Source organism: Passer montanus, unplaced genomic scaffold, assembly GCF_014805655.1.
Source record: "Passer montanus isolate IOZ18808 unplaced genomic scaffold, ASM1480565v1 scaffold22, whole genome shotgun sequence".
In the NCBI taxonomy this organism is placed as follows: domain Eukaryota; kingdom Metazoa; phylum Chordata; class Aves; order Passeriformes; family Passeridae; genus Passer; species Passer montanus.
Genome location: NW_024366815.1, coordinates 1156172 through 1173186, shown reverse-complemented (window position 1 = coordinate 1173186; position 17015 = coordinate 1156172). Strand labels below are relative to the sequence as shown.

General features: G+C 41.3%; 1 protein-coding gene across 2 annotated transcripts in view; it reads left to right on the top strand.

The window, feature by feature from the left end:
• Positions 1-17015, top strand: part of NPR3 (natriuretic peptide receptor 3) — a 40030-nt gene that overhangs the window by 6728 nt on the left and 16287 nt on the right. For both annotated transcript variants that reach the window (XM_039709805.1, XM_039709804.1), the window contains exon 3: positions 2921-3087. In XM_039709805.1, the coding sequence (XP_039565739.1) occupies positions 2921-3087 (167 nt within the window). The remainder of the gene's footprint in view (positions 1-2920; positions 3088-17015) is intronic.

The window sequence follows — 17015 nt, the reverse complement described above, 5'->3', positions numbered from 1 at the left end:
CTAAGTAGAAGCTGAGAAAAAAGGCAAAGTGTGGGGGTTTACATTCTTAAAGCTGCAAAGTCTGTCCAACAGAAACAACTGAATTTAAAAAAGGATAATTTTTTTAAATTAATCTGTTAACTGGAAGTTCTTTTGCATAAGCTTTCTGTTATTCATCTACTACCCCTGAAATTATTTCGCAGTGAACAGCGCTGTGTGACACACTGTTTAATGAAGGTATGTAACTGTATCAATTCAGAGATCTAGATATGTACAGAAGTACAGATTCTGCTACATGTATCAAGACTGGCTAAAGAATGCCAAATTTTGCCAGGTAAGAAGTAAATCACTCAAGTATCTAAAACATGAAGTTGTAGGTCAAGATCACAGCCAGTGTGGGAGCCTCATTACCACCCTCCTTTGCATCACAGGTAGTCCAGTGTTCTTGTAGCTTTTCTGAGGGATGAAAAATGTCTGGCTTCTGATGTAGAGTAGTTAAAATGTGGCATTTCCTGAAATTTGGTTTAAACCAATTTTCTGCTTGTGGATATGTTTCCCATGTAGTGTGAAATGACTGTGCACCAGAAGTTGACTTTTGCACACATAGTCATTGCATGTGAAAAGCAAACACAAGAGAAGTGTAGAGAAATGCTCCCAAAAATCCTTTTTCCCAGTGCCTGGTGATACTAGGTTTTGTATTTCATAAAACCTAAGAGTGGGTGTGATTGGGTAATTGGCACTGTGTTTGTGTTCAGATGACTTTATTGCAGTTTGTTGTTGCCCTCTGTTCTGAATATTTCTAATTTTTCAGAAGACCAGGCTTATTAAATGCCAAGACTGCAATAATTGTACACAAGTGTTGTAACAAGATGACCTCCCACAAAATACTCCATGAAGGAATTTAAATATGTAAATTATTCTAGGAACGCTGTTATGCAAGTGAACCTTCCCCAGTCCCAGTCTCGGGATTTAAAGAAGGAACATGTATAGTGTCCAGGACAGAAAGTTATGTTCTACTGGCACTACCACTTTTTAAATTTATTTATGTATTTTCAATGTCTATAATCTCATGCTTTTTAGCTGTGTCCATTTGCAAATGCAAAGCTATAGCAAAGCCCTCCGAGCTGTAGTCTCTGCTGTACTCCTTGAATCCAGCACCTCCAACATGCAGGTGCCCAGCTGGGGCAGAAGCTGTTCAGCTTTGAGGCTTCTGCAAGGCTTTGTACTCTTTTGGGGAAGGTAGCAAGGTGTTCTTGCCTACAACTGCGAGATGTACATTTCCTTCTCTGTGAAAGCAGTGAAGAGGTCAGGTGCAGGCTCTGCAGGAGAGAGAGTGGCCAAACCAGGCAGTGGGATGTTAGCTGCTATCCAGTGTCTCCATTGGGTGTGATGAATATGGTTCTGTGTAAGTGATTTTGACCTTGTATTGGGAAATAAATACCTCAACCAAGGCATATGTATCTAGAACTCCTTCCTAAAAAAATTATATCACTTAAAAAAGTAGCAAAGTTCCTGCTGTGTCTAAAGATTACAGTCCTAGGTGGTGCTGGGCTGTGGTAAATAAGGCTTTCCAAGGGTGGACAAGAGATGTGGGAAAGGTGCTCCTGTGTCTCCTGCCTTGTGTGGGGACTGACAGGAGCTGTCTTGGACCCAAAAACTGCAGGAGAAAGGGCTTATCCCCCAGAGTAGTGCAGGGCCTTTACTCCTTCCCTTGTGCTCTCTGAGGAAGCAGAGCAAATCTCCAGTTAAGTCCCAGCAGCAGTGCTGGGAGGACAAAAAGCAAGCTCTGTTTACCTGCTTCAGGTCCAAGAGTTTGTTCTTGCAGCTGTGTGATGTAGCTGGGAAGCACTGTGCAGGGAGCACCGTGGGTTTTTCACCTGTACTCCATCTCCTATAACGTCCCTACAACTTGCTTTTCCTTGTCCAACGACACAATGACAATATGGTCCTCAATCCAAGCAAAATAACCACATCTTCTCTGATTTCAGGTTCCTGTGTGGCTCTGGGTCACCTTGGGAATTTAGCATTAGTTTTGTCTTGGCTCATTTAGCCATAATGGGGTTTGTTGCTGTTGTTCAAAAAATAAAGGCTGTCTAGCTTTTAATTACTTGTAAACATTTAAAGGCTCACTGCTTAGGGCTACCACTGTTCCCTCTAACCTTTTTTAGTTATCATTAACATCAAATAGCACAAAACCTACTCCAGAACAGCATAAACCTTTTCACTGACCTCCTGAAGTTTTGGATCAGGATCTCAGGGCCTGCTAAGGCCAGGATATGTTTGTAAGGACTTATTTCCTAATAAACAACCAATCAGCTATCCTGCTTTTTAAAAATGTGGTTTCTTTACTGGTGGTCTGAGTTAAATTGTTCCCTTGCTGTGACACAAAACACGTGTAAATACAGCGTGGGCGCAGGATTCCATTTTATTTCTATGTATTCCTTTCCCATTAAAAGCAGGGCTGGTCTGGCAGCCATGGCACACATGGTTTTGTCCTTGACCACAGTAGGAGAGCTGCGCCATGTGCCTCCCATTCAGGGTGATGATCATGCTCTTGACTTTACTGGTGCCTTTCTGACCGTCCAGGAGGAGTGACGTGTAACAAAACTTTGTGCACGAATCCTCCCTCACGTTTTCTAAATTAAATATCTCTGCTTTTTGATCTGGCATATGTGTTTGGCTCCAAGATGCCATCTCACACTTAGGATTTATTCCACCTTTTTAAAATAAGCAAACACATCATGGGAGTAGAGTTGTCCTTTGGTTTGCACATTTACTTCTTAGTTATTCCTTGCTGCCTGGTTTCCTGCACAGCTTGAGGAGGTGTCTGTTCTCCTTTGTACTTTACCATCCCTCTAGTGATCAGAAAAGGGGACTTTTGGATAGAAAAAGGAATCCCATAATGTACCTAGTTTGGAAATATGCTTGTTTTCCTCTTTAGGAAATGGCTCCTGGAGAAGAGGAGACAAACATGACCTTGAAGCCAAGAAAGCATACTCATACCTCCAAACTGTCACTCTGCTGAGGACTGTGAAGCCTGAGTTTGAGAAGTTTTCCCTGGAGGTGAAAAGTTCTGTTCAGAAGCAAGGTCTTCATGAAGATGACTATGTAAGTATTTGATGACAGTCAAGTCATAGCATCTTGAAAAACATGGTCCTAATTAAAGCAGAAGTGGCAGTGAGACCTTACCAGACAGAATCATCTGGGCTCAGTCGCTCAAATTGTACTGTTGCACATATAATTTTTTTTTTGTGAATACTTCAAAGTACAAGGATAGGCTTGGTCTAGGTGCACTATATCTGTGCACCGGCATCCATGACCAATTGTCCTATGCTCATCTCTTTGTTCATCAGCAGATAGGTTGGGCAAAGGCAGGTGTCTCTCAAGACTACTACCGGTAAGTCTTTTTAACAGGCAAAGAAATACAGCCTTCTTTTTTGTTTTCTCCTAATAATTAAATTTATTTTTTAGAATCCAGTCTCAGAAAGTCACACTATCTGTATTGCATACAATGATGTGAGTGAGAAAAGTGGTATTATTTCTCAAAAAATAATCTTTAAGTAGTTGCTGGTTTTATTTTGAACTGTCTAGAACATCAACAGTCCTTGAGTTGCTTTAAGCCTTGGGGAATGCCAGTGTCTTCCAGAGGTGGACATGGGAAGCTATGCCTTTTTTTAACCTCTTAAAATGTAGGAGGAAAATGCTTTTGAAAATTACTTTTGAGCTAGTGCTGAGCTAATGCTAAGCTAGTTCATTTGGCATTTTCATAGAAAAGTCATCTGTGGAAGCAAGAATGCATAGCAAATACCTGCAGGGATTTCTGCATGCTGATACAAGTAGTTCCCAGGCAGTCAGCCTTCTCCATAGTGCAGTATCAACTTTCCAAATACTCTTATAGAGAAAAGAGGCTTGAAGAGAGTTTGGTCAGTCCTTAGCTGTAGCAAATGAGAGCCTGAAACTCAAAAAAGCAACCCAAACCCTTCATTTTCCAGCTTTCACTTAGGTTTCCATCTCATCCCTTTTGCTTTAAGCATAGTGTCCATCTTTAGTTCATCACTTTGTGCTTGAATTTTATGTTAAAGAATTAATAACCTTTCCTGCAGTTTATTGTATAACTTTGACTACCTTTAGAAAACATGTGTTTCTTAGAACTTTATTGTATTTCATTTAAGTATTTTACCTGAAATGTTAAATTTGAATCACAACAGTGGTTTATATTATTCCTGTGATACTTTCAAAATCTAGTCTTAGTCTTTTGTTGGCATGTTTTGTCTTGGGTTAATGGAGAAACCCCACCTCACAGTTTCAAGGTGCTGCTGTGAAGAACCTGCTAAATGAGTTCTGAAGAAGGCCATGGGACTTCAATTTGTGCTGTTGCTCCCTTTTCTCTCCATGTGTCCTTTTGCAAATTTCACTTAGCAAGCTATGTCCTTTGGAAACCTTCTATGTGCCTTTGTGGTTGGTGAAAAATGTGATTTTAAGTACTTTACATCCATTGATCTGCAGTGTTGTGGGTTTTTTTAGTCTGGGCAGTGTGATATCTTCCCAAATAAGAAAAGCTTTATACTGACGAGAGCTCAGGCTACTGTGGGCAGTTTGGAGGCAGGCAAAAGGATGCTTTTCTCTTCTTTAGGGTGGGGACCTACTGCAAACCCTGGGCAGTATTGATTGAGGCTGCGTAAATATAAGCCCTGTTCTGGGCTTGTATCCTGTCAGCCAGGACTGGATCTAGGGGAGAGCAAATTACCCTGTGCCAGCTTGGGGGAGATTTTGCAGGCTGATGTGTTTGCTGGGGAGACTCCCTCACAGCTGCACACCCACTGCCAGAAATCCTCTCTGTCTTTCCTCACCACATGGCTGCTGTGTGTGCTGTCACTGCTCCTGGCTGTCCTGGAACAACAATGGGGGCTGGCTCCCTACCATCTCATCCTTGACCTTCTGCCTGGCTCTGAGAGCTGCCTCTCCCTGTGTCCCATTTCCACCTGTGATCTGGAGTCCTTCACCTTTTTCCAAGCATTCCTTCACACAAAACCTTTGCTAGAGCCAGGCAAGCTGCATAGGCCTCCTGCTGCTCCTTCCCCTACTCCTCTTCCTGTTCTTCCTTTCCCACCTGGCTTTCTTCTTGCTTCCCAATCTGTTCTTGATGGGACACAGAGAACATCTTGTGATCTGTGCACACCTACCACAGAATCCTGCCATGTAAAACATCAGCCCTTGGCTCACAGGCAGCCTCCATGGTGGAGGCCAGTGGGAAGTGCAGCTCTCTGTAGAGGAGATACAGGCCATGGCTATGGGGGAAGCAGGTTTGGTTTCAAATGCGGAGTATCCTGCTATTAGATGGATGTTTAAATAAAATTGACTTCAGCAGAGCCTCCCCTCCCTGCTTTTTCACAGCTTTCTAACTATGGTAAAATAAAACGTCTCTAAGAGAATTAGTTTTCTGGTTGAGTATAGCGAAGAACCCCGTAGCTGTGTTCCTTCATTAACAGTGTGTGAACTTTAACTTTCTGGTTTGCTTTGCATCGTTTGTGATGAATTATACATTTCCTCACTTTAGACAGTGGAAAAGGCATGCATCATATTCCCTTAACTGATTGTCCTGCTGCCCTATTCAGAGCAGAAACATTTTGGGGCAGCCTTCAGGATTAAGAAAGAAAAAGCATTCTGAAAACTAGTGGGGGGAAAAAAAAAATCTAGACCGAAGGCAAATTCCTTCCCATCTGAAAAATTTCTGGGTAGTGGGCACCCATTAAGTGTGCTTTCTTTGGCAACATGGGAAAAAAGTGTCCTGGGTATGCATTAGGCAAAGCTGTGTCCTCCAAGAGAAGATTGGGAAGGAAAAGTCCTTGAGCTGAGTGAGTGGGAAGTGACAGAGATGGATTTTGCTCTGCTGGATTCTGCTCCTGAAAACAAAAACTATGTAGAAAGATAATCAATAGTACAGCCCATCTCAAGTCATATCCACGGGTGTTGAAATATAGTCCTCATTCTTTTCTGCAAGCTGTGTCCCAAGAGGAGACGCTTAGGGAGGTTTGGATTTGAAGCATTCAGTGTGTCTGCTTTTCTGTGTAGATTTTTCCAATGTCATGGGAAAATGGGGCCCCAGGCCCATGGTCTAAATTATCTCACAGTGACCCTAACTCAAACAAAAATCATTAGTGCTGCCATTTTGTCCTGGCCTCTTGCCAGCACTAATCCTAAAGGCATTATTATCTACCAAAAAAGAATATAATAAAAATGGAAAATAAGCAGATGACAGAAGGAAAGATAAGGGAGACAGAAAGGGCAAAGTCCTAAAGCAGCAGCTGTCCCACTGCCAGATGCAGAACACATACGGCCCTTGGAGGAGTAAGGTCAAAGAGTGTTGGCTGTCTTCATCTCCAGCTGTGAGATCACACAGAAAAGAGAAAAACGTGTTTTGGGTATGTCTTTCCCAGCTCAGAAGTTTCAAATGTTTCTGCATGAATGTTTTGCTTTGGAAATGGGAAAGGTGGGAGAAGCTATGCCCTGTGAGGAAGCAGGAAAGTGGAAAAGACAACTTCTCTAGGAATCTCTCCTGTGAAGTAAGAAGCTTCCTTAAGCACCTTTTAATTAGACAGCATTGGAAACAAGAGGGGCAGAGAGGTTCTGAGAAAGCATCTTAGAAATATTTGGATTGCACAGCATGGGGCAATGGTGATGGTCCCTGTCTGCAAAGTCCCGTTGCAGCAGCCCTGAAGTCATTAGCAAATATTGTTAGTTTGCTAGTTCACCAGTCTCAGTGTGAAAGCAGTCACTGTCATGTTAATGTAACCCAAAGAACTGTGGGCTGAAGCAATAAATCTGCTCAGCCAATATTTCAGCATTCAAGTGTCTCATGTTTTTTCAAGAAACATCCTGTAGTTTTGTAGAATGTCTGACTATTTTATTCTGTGCCTACATGAAGATCGACTTCTCTGATAAAATAAGAAAAAAAAGGAGGAATGTTTTCAAAAATCTACTCAAATTTGGGTTTCAAGCATGCAGTAGAATTGCTTTAATGCTTTTATATAAATGGTGGCCGTTTTTTACTTTTGTAATGTTAATGCATTAACAAGACATTACCAGCAGGGAGTCCTGCTCTCTATAAACCAACTAACATCCTTGGTTTACTTGCAAAATATGGGGCAAGCTCTGCTTGCAGACCTATAGCCTAGTTGAGGCAGACAGCAGTGGGAATTGCATGCAATTACTTGCAGGAAGAATTTAAAACTGTCTCTAAAGGGGTGTGTGAATAATTCCCAACACATACTGTAGTTAAAAATGTTTATGAATAAACAGTGTTTCAGTTGAAGTATATGCATAAGCCATTTTTATTAAATAATGCTGAACACTTAATGAATTGGTGGTAGGGTGCAGTTTGGAAGTTCTTAATGCACCTTCTGTTCCTGACTCAGGCCTAGGATTCAATAAATGCTTTTTTTATGTCCAACCCAGTATTCTGAGCTCAGATGATTTTACAGCCAGGAATATTTGCTCTTCTGAGGTTACAGACCACCCATGGCTTGTTTTTTCTTCTCATTTAAAAGCTTAAAATGTAACTAATTAAACAAATATTTCTGCTGTGTTAACTACATGACAGCATTGTTCACGAGGTGGATGCATAGGGTTTTTTTCCCTACCCACAGCCTTTTTCACCCTGAAAATTAGCATCAGGAGAAAGGAACTGGAGCCTGATTTGCCAGTAAAGTTATCTCAGTGAAAGAATGAGCTGTGTAGATTAATTAGATCAGAAAGATACCACTCCCTGTTAGAAAGGGGAACTCTGTTTTATTTAACATTTTCAGCCCTCTGAAAGGAGAGAAGGTGCACTCAAGAGCAACCTTTTTAGCTCCAACAGTTAACTACAAAAGCTTCATGGGAGGTAGCTGTGCTCGTAAAGTTTATCATCTCATCCATAACATCCGTGCCAGACTCTTCCCTGTGTGTATTCCTTACGTCAGCCTTTTAATTAGGATTGCACACCAGCTAAGATAAGGCTGGGAGAAGTGAGCAATTCAGTCTTGTAGCTATGATGCTGAAAATGTAACTTATTCAGCAATGTCCTTCTCACTTGTCTTTTTTCAGGCACAGGCAGGCAAGATTAATGTCAGGCAGTCTTTTGTGTCTTCTGACTGCATAAGGATGGGAGAGAGTTTTGAGGAGATTTAAGAGGGGGGCGGGGAAAGAACCCCCAAACCCTGCCAGGGAATAATTTGTTCAAATGAATGGTTCTATTCAGCTGCTGGAGTGCTTTGCTAATTGTGTTCAAAAGAATAAAAGCAAACCACAAGCTGCTTTCAGCAGCAGGAAAAAATGGTTTCACATGCCAGCTTATTAACAAGATGAATTCTATTAGTAAAACATATTTAGGATTTTCATGACCAACCCTTCACCCCTTGGAATTAATGAGAGTGTCTTTATTTTATGTAAGAGGAGTATTGACCTGTTGCTAAATTTGGTGAATACAGCAGACACTTTTTTTCCCCCCTAAAGTTAATGCTTTCTCAGTGTATGAAAGACCAGTGTCATCCACGTCAGGGTCTTAGGCAAAACTACAGTGTAATAGAAAGTTATTTGCCAATAACAGATGTCATAAAAGACAGTAAAAGAAAGAAATTATTCTTCTCTCTTCCAGTGCATTTATTTAGGTTTTTCTAGCCTATCTAAGCATATTTTTGGAGCTGTCTTAAACCATGGAGGAGATAGTGTAAAACTGTGTGTATATCTGGAAATAGTAACATCTGAACTTTCTGGGAATATAAAAGTTTAGAGTTGATCTTCATGGTTATGTTGTATATTTTCCACAGTCTCATGTTTTTAACTTGGATTTCACAGATATTCACATTCCATTTTACTAAACAAGCAGTCAGAATTTTATGGGTAAGGTGCTTTTTGAAGTACTTGCTAGAAATGTACCTTATTTTCCACTAATCAAGTGTGAAAAATGTCTTCCTGTAAAATACATAGCCTGTTTCTGGTTTTAATGCTTCTCCATGCAGTTTGCATTGCCAGTAAACCAAAAGCTGTTTTGTCCCATTGAGGTATTGTTTTAATGTAAATTTGTAGGATTTTTGACACTGATGTAGAATGGTTGGGCTCTGAGATGTTTGAATGAAGGAAGACTATCTCATTTTGTATAAAATGTCACTTGAAGAATGAAATACCTTTGCTTAATACACTTTTTAGCAGTCATCTCCTTTTTCTGAGAGTCTTATTCTCTGGGTCCAGAGAGAATATGAAAATGAAAATATCACTGATTATGAAAATATCACTGAATTGGGAGTTTCCTTATTTACTGAAAGAATATTCAGCTCAACAGGCATGAAGAGGAGGTTTGGGTGGGTCTGTTCTATGTCAGGATGATGGTGCAGCCAGCAGCAGGGTCCTGGGCAGGCGCTTGGAAGCAGTTTTTTGGGAGCGCTTGCTAGATGGCTGATGTGATACTCCAGCCTCAGCACCTTGGGTGCTGTGGAGGGTTCACCTCACCCGTGCTGCTGCCTTCACACTGTGGTCACACAGACTGGGTTAAGAGTCCAGTGTTTGAATGCTCTATGAGCCAAGCAGTTTAATCAGGTTTGATTATGAGGGTGGCAGGAGGTGTGGGGAAGGAGCCGTGCTTTGTTTTCTTTAGGGATATAAAGGAAGAACAATTATTCAAGGCAATAAATGTTAATTCCTTGTTTGAGAGCACCAGGGCAGAAGAGTTGTTGTCTCCACACTGAGGTGGTCCAGGAAAGCTTTTTTGCACTCATCTGGGGTATTGATATGGTGTAGGTGGTTCTGAATGACAGCTGGGCAGGGTTGAACTTTGCGATATTCACAAGTGACTAGTCTTCTAAAAAGCCAGTGTAAGTGGCAATCATTAACACCTCAAGTCTGAGATCTCCTGCTGTGTCAGCACGTTCATTTCTTATGGCTGAGTGCTGGGAGGTTAAGGTGAACCTAGCTCAGGGAAAGGCTCATTCTCCAGAGAGGAAAAAATATTTTAACAGAAGGGCAGGCCAGTCCCGTGGGCGACTCAGGTCACCCTGGTGTCTGAATGTTGGCAGAGGCAAGACAGGCAGCAGAGCTTGGGTGTGCTCCACTCCATCGGGCTGTAAGAAAAGGTCAGTGTACCATGTGCCAGCTCTGATTTTTTTATTTATTTTTTCAGGGGATATTTAGCAATTTTGCTAATGCAGAGGGGGTAATGTAGTCATCCTGTGAGAATGGGCTGTGTGAATAGAGGCAGTGGTGTTCTCATGCATGCAAGGAGGCATAGGAACCTGCAGGAAGACACTCAAAACTTTCCTTCCCTCTTTAGCAGATACTTTTATTCATTAGGAAGAGAAGAGTGGGACAAAAATTAGAAGGTCTATCCCATTCTAAAAAGAACGAATATATCAAAGCGTATTGAAAAGACAAGGAGTGTCTCTGTCCCAGAGCAAATGAATAAGAGGGGCATGAGAAAGGGGCATGGGACAATGGGAGAGGGTAGGTGAGGATGCCTTTGCTCCATGGCTGGGAACAAGGTGATGTTCACTGAGCAGGATGCAGGATGCATTGTACACACACATTTGATGGGAAATGTGTGTGTACAATGCATCTGTCAGCCTGCAGACTACAAAATACCTTAGAGAGCAAACCCAAGGAGGATCTCGAGGATCAGACAGTAAATATAGATGCAAAGAGCTACGAGAGTGAGTCTTTAGTTTCCTGGAGTGGCTGCAAATCCTCAGATTCAGAGGTATTAACTACCATGCTGCTGCTGAAGAGTGGGAGGATATGTTTCAGGTGTGCAGCTGGAACCTTACTGCCTGCTGACAGGTACACACAAATATCTGCTGAGACAGCTGCTGTGCCCCTCCTGTGCCAATGGGATCCTCACAGGGATGCCAGCAAAGGGGTGGTTAATCAGCCAGCTGAACACCTTTCATCAGATACTCACTATCTGAAAGAAAATAACAAAACCAAATAGTTAAATTTTAAATTATTTGGAATGGAAGCATGACTAATAGCAGCCTGAGGGTTTGCATTAGTTCCATGTCATTAAAGTTTACAAGTTCATGTGCACATTTACTCTGGTATTTAATAAAAGGATCATTTGTCATGGCAACCACAGCCTCAGGTGGGCTCTCTTAGCAAATTATTTACTCCCAGTCCAGAGGTCCTCCAGGTCTTGGCAGGTCATGCCTTTCCCCCAGCACCTGGGTTTCAGTTCCAAGAGTGCCTCCACCTCAGGATGCCCTGCAGACAGGGCAGGGGAAAGATGGAATTCAGATTCTCTGAAAGCAGAGATTGGACCCTGAAGTTCTCTCATGCTAACTCAGTAATAGGAGGCCCAGGGCTTTTAGATGAAAGGGGGAGGTAATTTAAAAGGACTGGTGTCCTGTGGGGTTTTGTAAGGTCTTTACTGCAAGTTCATGCAGTGGAGAGAGTGTGTGTGAGAATAAGAGGGTCACACCATCCCTCATTCTCTACCTCCTCTGCTGGCAAAGGTGAGGTGGGATGCTGTTCTTATGAATGCTAGTTTTGTGTCCCTAATTTTTGCCTAGTACTGAATAAGGATCTTAGATTAATCATCCCAGCTCCAAGCATGCTTTCGAGCTAAGCACCACTTTTGGCTGTGTCTGAATCATTTGTGTTTATCCAGAGACTGGATAAGGACAGTAAAGCAAATCCTCTGCTGGGTAATCTTTGCTGCAAAGCAGAAATCAAATGGTCCTTTTCATCAGATGTGGTTTTTACCCCATCCAGGATTTTACTAGCCCACCAGCTAGTATAGCATGGGTAAATTCAGTTTGAACATATGAGTTGTCTCCAGACTGATACAGTGATTTTTCTAAGTTTTGCATGAGAACTGATTTGACCTTGAGAGTTTTTAATACAAAAAATAAAATATGTTTGTGATTTTTGTGGTTTGGTGATAATGTTAGTAATCCAGAACTCAAAACAATTGCACATTGTAAAAGGATAAAAATTTAACAAAAAAAAATCCTTCCTTTTTGTCCTATTTCTGCATTAATTTAAACTAATTTAACTTATTTTAGCAAGTTGAACAGATTTTTTCAGATGAAGAACTGTCACCCTGAAAACTGAGATGTTCCTGCTTGTAAAACATTCCTGCCCGCTGACACAAAAAACTTAATATCTAATGAAAGGATGGGGGAATGTTGTGGAATGTTGGGGTTTTTTTTGCTACTAAGTGTTTATCTGCAATTAAAATGTTCCAATTTAAATGCCAACTTAAAATGTTAGCATTCATTACAACTGTGTAACAGATTATCAGACTACCAATGGGGATTCTCAGAAAAATCTATTTAAAACAAGCATATTTTAGTTTCTGTATGTCTGTGTGTTTTCAGCTGAAAAGAATAATTTCTTTAGTATCTCTTGTGATTCACTACGACAAGATGTATAATTTCTGGACATAGTTTTGGAACTCATCATGTGAATGGCCACATAGTTTGTTAGAAGGCAAGAAATCCTAAAAAAGTAGGAAGGTTAATTTTATAAATGACAGCTGTACCTTTTATGGTTAAGATCTGTTCAGTATTCAGGCAGTCACAGTACAGTGCTATGTGCTAGAAATCCTTTGCATTAGCTGTTTATCTGATGTTGGAGATGTAATATAAACATGGGATATTTCACCTTAGCTGCAGGAGCACAATAATGTGTTCTGTTATTCTATCCTTTTCCTTGATAGGTGACCTGGAGCCCTTTAGAGCTAAATTATTAAGGTGAATAGTGTGTGTGTAAATCATACATAGGTGCCCATTTATGTATTTTAGAGGAATTTCTGCTTTATAGGATAAATTCCTCTAAAATGATTGTTTTGTAGGTAGTTGAGTTTGGGTACAAAACAGTTCTGCTCTTTACATACATCACTGGCACCCCTTTTAGTGCAACATTAAAAGGTAATGCAGGAGCCAAAACCACAGAGGGGTAAAGTGGCTGGTAGCAGTTTGCAAAAGCAATCAGTGAACACAATGGACAGAGCCAGAAATAAATCCCACACAGGTTTTCAGGGGGAAAATCTGGTCTAGAAGAGCATCCAGCATCCTGTTCCTGGAGCAGGGCAGTTCTCAGCTCAGCCTGCCCCTGCTTTGGCCATGCCAGTGGAAATCTGGGGAGAGTCTGAGAGCCCAGTGATGTAAGGCTGTGGGTTGAGAGCAGCAGTTAGAGCCCCTTGGTGTGAACTGACTGTGGGTAAGGTTCTAACTCTGCTGAGGTGGTAGTTCCTCTTTCTTTGTTTAATGGAAGGAGCTCATTTTGGCTGCAGCGGGAAATTTCTGCCCAGCCTGTTAGCAGCAGGCACTCTGGGTTTACAACCATTTTCCAGATAACCTTAGGAGAGTGTTGCAAGCAATAAACAAAGAATAGACAGCTTTTGCAGGCAGTGGGGTGGAAGGTTTTCTCCACACCTTTGTATCCCTGTTGCCACTGTAGCCTGATGTGTTTTAGCTGATATTTCACAGTGCAGCTGCCCTGTAGTCTGGGACTGAATAGATTTTTGCTTCAGTTCACCATCGAGACAATAGAGCAACTTGTGGCTGCCCCAGCCCAATGATTGTGGGTAAATCTACTAGTTGTTCAAGAATGGAATATTAAGAAAAACAAGGAAGAAGGCTTGAAGAATGAGATGAGATACAATAGCAAAGAAACTGGCTTTGTGGTTAGTTTTCTTTCCATAGCAAGAAAATGACCTTCACTGACAAATACCCTTAACTCCCTGGATTTGGCTGGTTTTTTAAGTAAATCAGATACTGCTGTCATTTGTTAATTTACTTTTATTTTCTTCTTGTTAATTTATTTTATTTCAGCAGACCTTTTCGTGGAACAAAGGGCTGGCTTCTGGTCCACAACTGGCTTTAAAGTAGATTGGAGTTTGTCCCCAGTGGTACTTCAATCCTGTTGGAATAAGTATCCTCTTGTCTGAGTGGAACAAAGGCAGCAGTGGTTTGGCATGCCCGGAGTGCACACGAGTTTTTGTACCAGCTGAACAGTGCAGGCAGGCAGAGGCACGGTCACACCCTCGAATAAATGAGTTTAATTGCAGCAGAACATCTTTGTGTCCAAATCAAACAGGAAGTGCAGAAAAAAAAAAAAGCAGGGGTCTCGCTGTACATCTTATCTCTCAAATGGTGCATGCAGGCTCTTTCATGGTGGAGATGGGTGCCTGCTGAGCTGCCAGCAGTGCTTGTGCCCGAGACTCTCTAACTGTGGGCTTCAGTTGCAAATTCCTCATGCAAGGGACATTGCTCAGTGTGCAGAGTGCTTGGGTAGAGCACACACCTCATCTCCCCTGCTCTCAGCATCACTGCTGCTCCAGCAAATGCTGTCAAGGAAATGAACACAAGCAGGCAGCCTTGTTGGAAGAAGCCTCCTTAAAGGGAAGTGAGGACTTGTTCGACTGCAGTGCTGAATTTTTCAGCTATAAATTTTAGAGCAAGTATAACCCTCAGCCTGCAGAATTCCACTAATACAGTCATGTGCTCCCCTATAAGAAAAATGTCTCATGGGTTTCCACATAAACACTGTTTCCCTGTGAAACATGAAATTGATGCAACAGTACTTGAATAAATCTCTCTTAGATATGTGCAGGGTTTTATTATTATTCTCTTCCTCTTTTCCTAAAGTGACATGTGAGTTCCAGCCCCAAATATTAAAGTGGGTTTGGATATATCTTTAGAAAACCAAGTCCTGAGCCCTGGCCTCATGTTCTTGAGCAGGTGCCCATTTATGTATTTATAGAGATTGGATATCAGTGAATACAGTGTGACGCTCTCCTTGGCTACAGCTGTGTTGCCCAGAGTTTGGTGTAATACCATATATTTTTTCGTTTTTAATTAACTATTGTGGAAATTGCCATCTTGGAAGAAAGCATGTGCTTCTATTATTTTTTCCTTTTCCTTACTGTTTGTTTGAGGCACTCTGGTCCAGTAAGGGAGCACTATGGCTGCCCAAGCAAACAGTCTGTATTTTTCATTTTAGGCATCTAAACATTCAGATTTGATTAACTGTCTTTTAGCTTTATTCTCCTTTCCAGTTCCTGCTTTGTTTCCACAGTGATGCATCTCTTATCTGTAGGCACCCCAAGACATGCTGTTTATGACAGCTGACTACTGGCATATCCCATGGCTTTGCATTTGGTGTGCTTGGGAGTCCTTGAAATCCCAGTCCCAGTGCATGTCAGCATTACCTAGCCGTTATCCATAGATTATATTCAGGAGCTCCGTGAGTTTCTGTTGCAGAATCAAATGAAGAAATCCTGTGGGGATCTGAGGAGATGGATGGTGGGTTAGTGAAAACTTTGATAATCCTGTTAGGGTGGTAGTTCCTCAGTTCCTCCCAGAGTTTCTCACTGGGATTATGTAAACTAGAAGTTTAACACAAAATCAATGTGTAGTAATGATATATTATATTTAAAAAAATTAAACATGAATAATTTCTATATTTTGATCATCTATTGTATGAGAATCATGAGCACCTTTTTCTAGATTTGTGCTGCTCAGAGCAAGGTGTAGCAACTGATCAAAGAACTACTCAAGGCCTCTGACCATCTCAGGACCATAAATAAACACTTAAAACAGCATGATCTCTGGCAGTGTCCTGAATGGGAATATGCAACATCAACAAATGGTATTAAAGAAAGAAATCCCTGCTGTAGAGTTAAGTGGATAGTGAGTCATCAGAAGACAACCGAAAATATTTGTCAAGATGCATGTGAGAGAAGTTAGTTATGTCAGGACTTCTTAGGAAAGCTCATAAAGAAGGGACTATAATTATAATTGGCTTGGTGAAAGAGGATTAAAAGGGGAGAACTGACAGTTAAATTGCAGCTGCTTAGAAAAATACTTCTCTTGAGATACAGTGTGACAGAGTGAGAAGTAGGAGCATTACTATCAGATACACAAAACATTTTTGCAAAATGTCTGGGTGCAGCCCTCTGCAGTTCCCCAGGGTCTTTGCTGAAACCATAGTTTGACAACTTGACTATCACTATGGATGTACTGGAAAGGAGATGCAGAGACCAAGTGTGGGAGACGTTGTTTGCCTTTTCAATATAAAAAAGTGATGGTGAATGATGCTCCCTGTAAGCATGGAAGTGGTATGAATTGCTGTAACTGCGGTGATTCAGAGCTGGGCAGTTCCAGATGCAGGAGAATAATCTTATTTTACAGTCAGTAGGCAGGATATGGAAAATTATGGGCCCTGCATAGCTGTATCTTGGCTGTCTTCCACATCGGTAGTATTTTGCATTGCTGTGTGTGCTGTTAACACCTTGGTATATATGAGCAGTGTGGTCACAATATTGCTGCTTGGGGAACTATAACTTCGAACTGGGTAAAATTTATGCATGTGATTTCCACTGAGAGGGGTTGTTGGGTTTTGGTTGTTTTCTTTTTTCTGATAGAAGATGATTAATTAGAGTAGAAAGGCAGGAAGATAAAAGGGGTATATGTCTTATTCACCTATGCAGTTGGCATACTTGCTTTTTAGGTGTATGGTATTAGAATAGAATGTGAAAGTAATACAGAAGATAGCTGAGAGAGAGGTTTCCACACATTTGTACTGCAGCCTCCAAAGATGTTCAGCAAACCTGGCAGCTTCTCTGCTGCCAGTGGCATTGCTGCCACATTGCTGGCCCTGGACAGCAATGTTTCAGTAGCTCTGACGTGCAAATTGTGATCACAGCATTTGGATCTCTGCTCACACCTGTAATTGAAAGGCAGCTTGAATGAAAATGGAAAACACTACAATAAAAACAGGCTGGTCAACTAAAATAACTTTAAATTACCAATAAGATAAATGGGCCTTTAATAGATTTTATACTCTGTTCAGTTTTTATCCTGCAGGTGTCTAAGGTTGAACTAACACATTATTAATTACCATGGACACCATCAAGCAGCCTGTGAAGACATCTTCACAGTTGCTCTCATTCCTATTTGAAGCATTCCTGGAATGTAAGTTTATAGTCTAGCCCTTTTTAATGCTTTTCCTGCAGCAAAGAGCAAACCCTTCAAAAAGTTTTGCAGCAGTTACTTCACATTTTA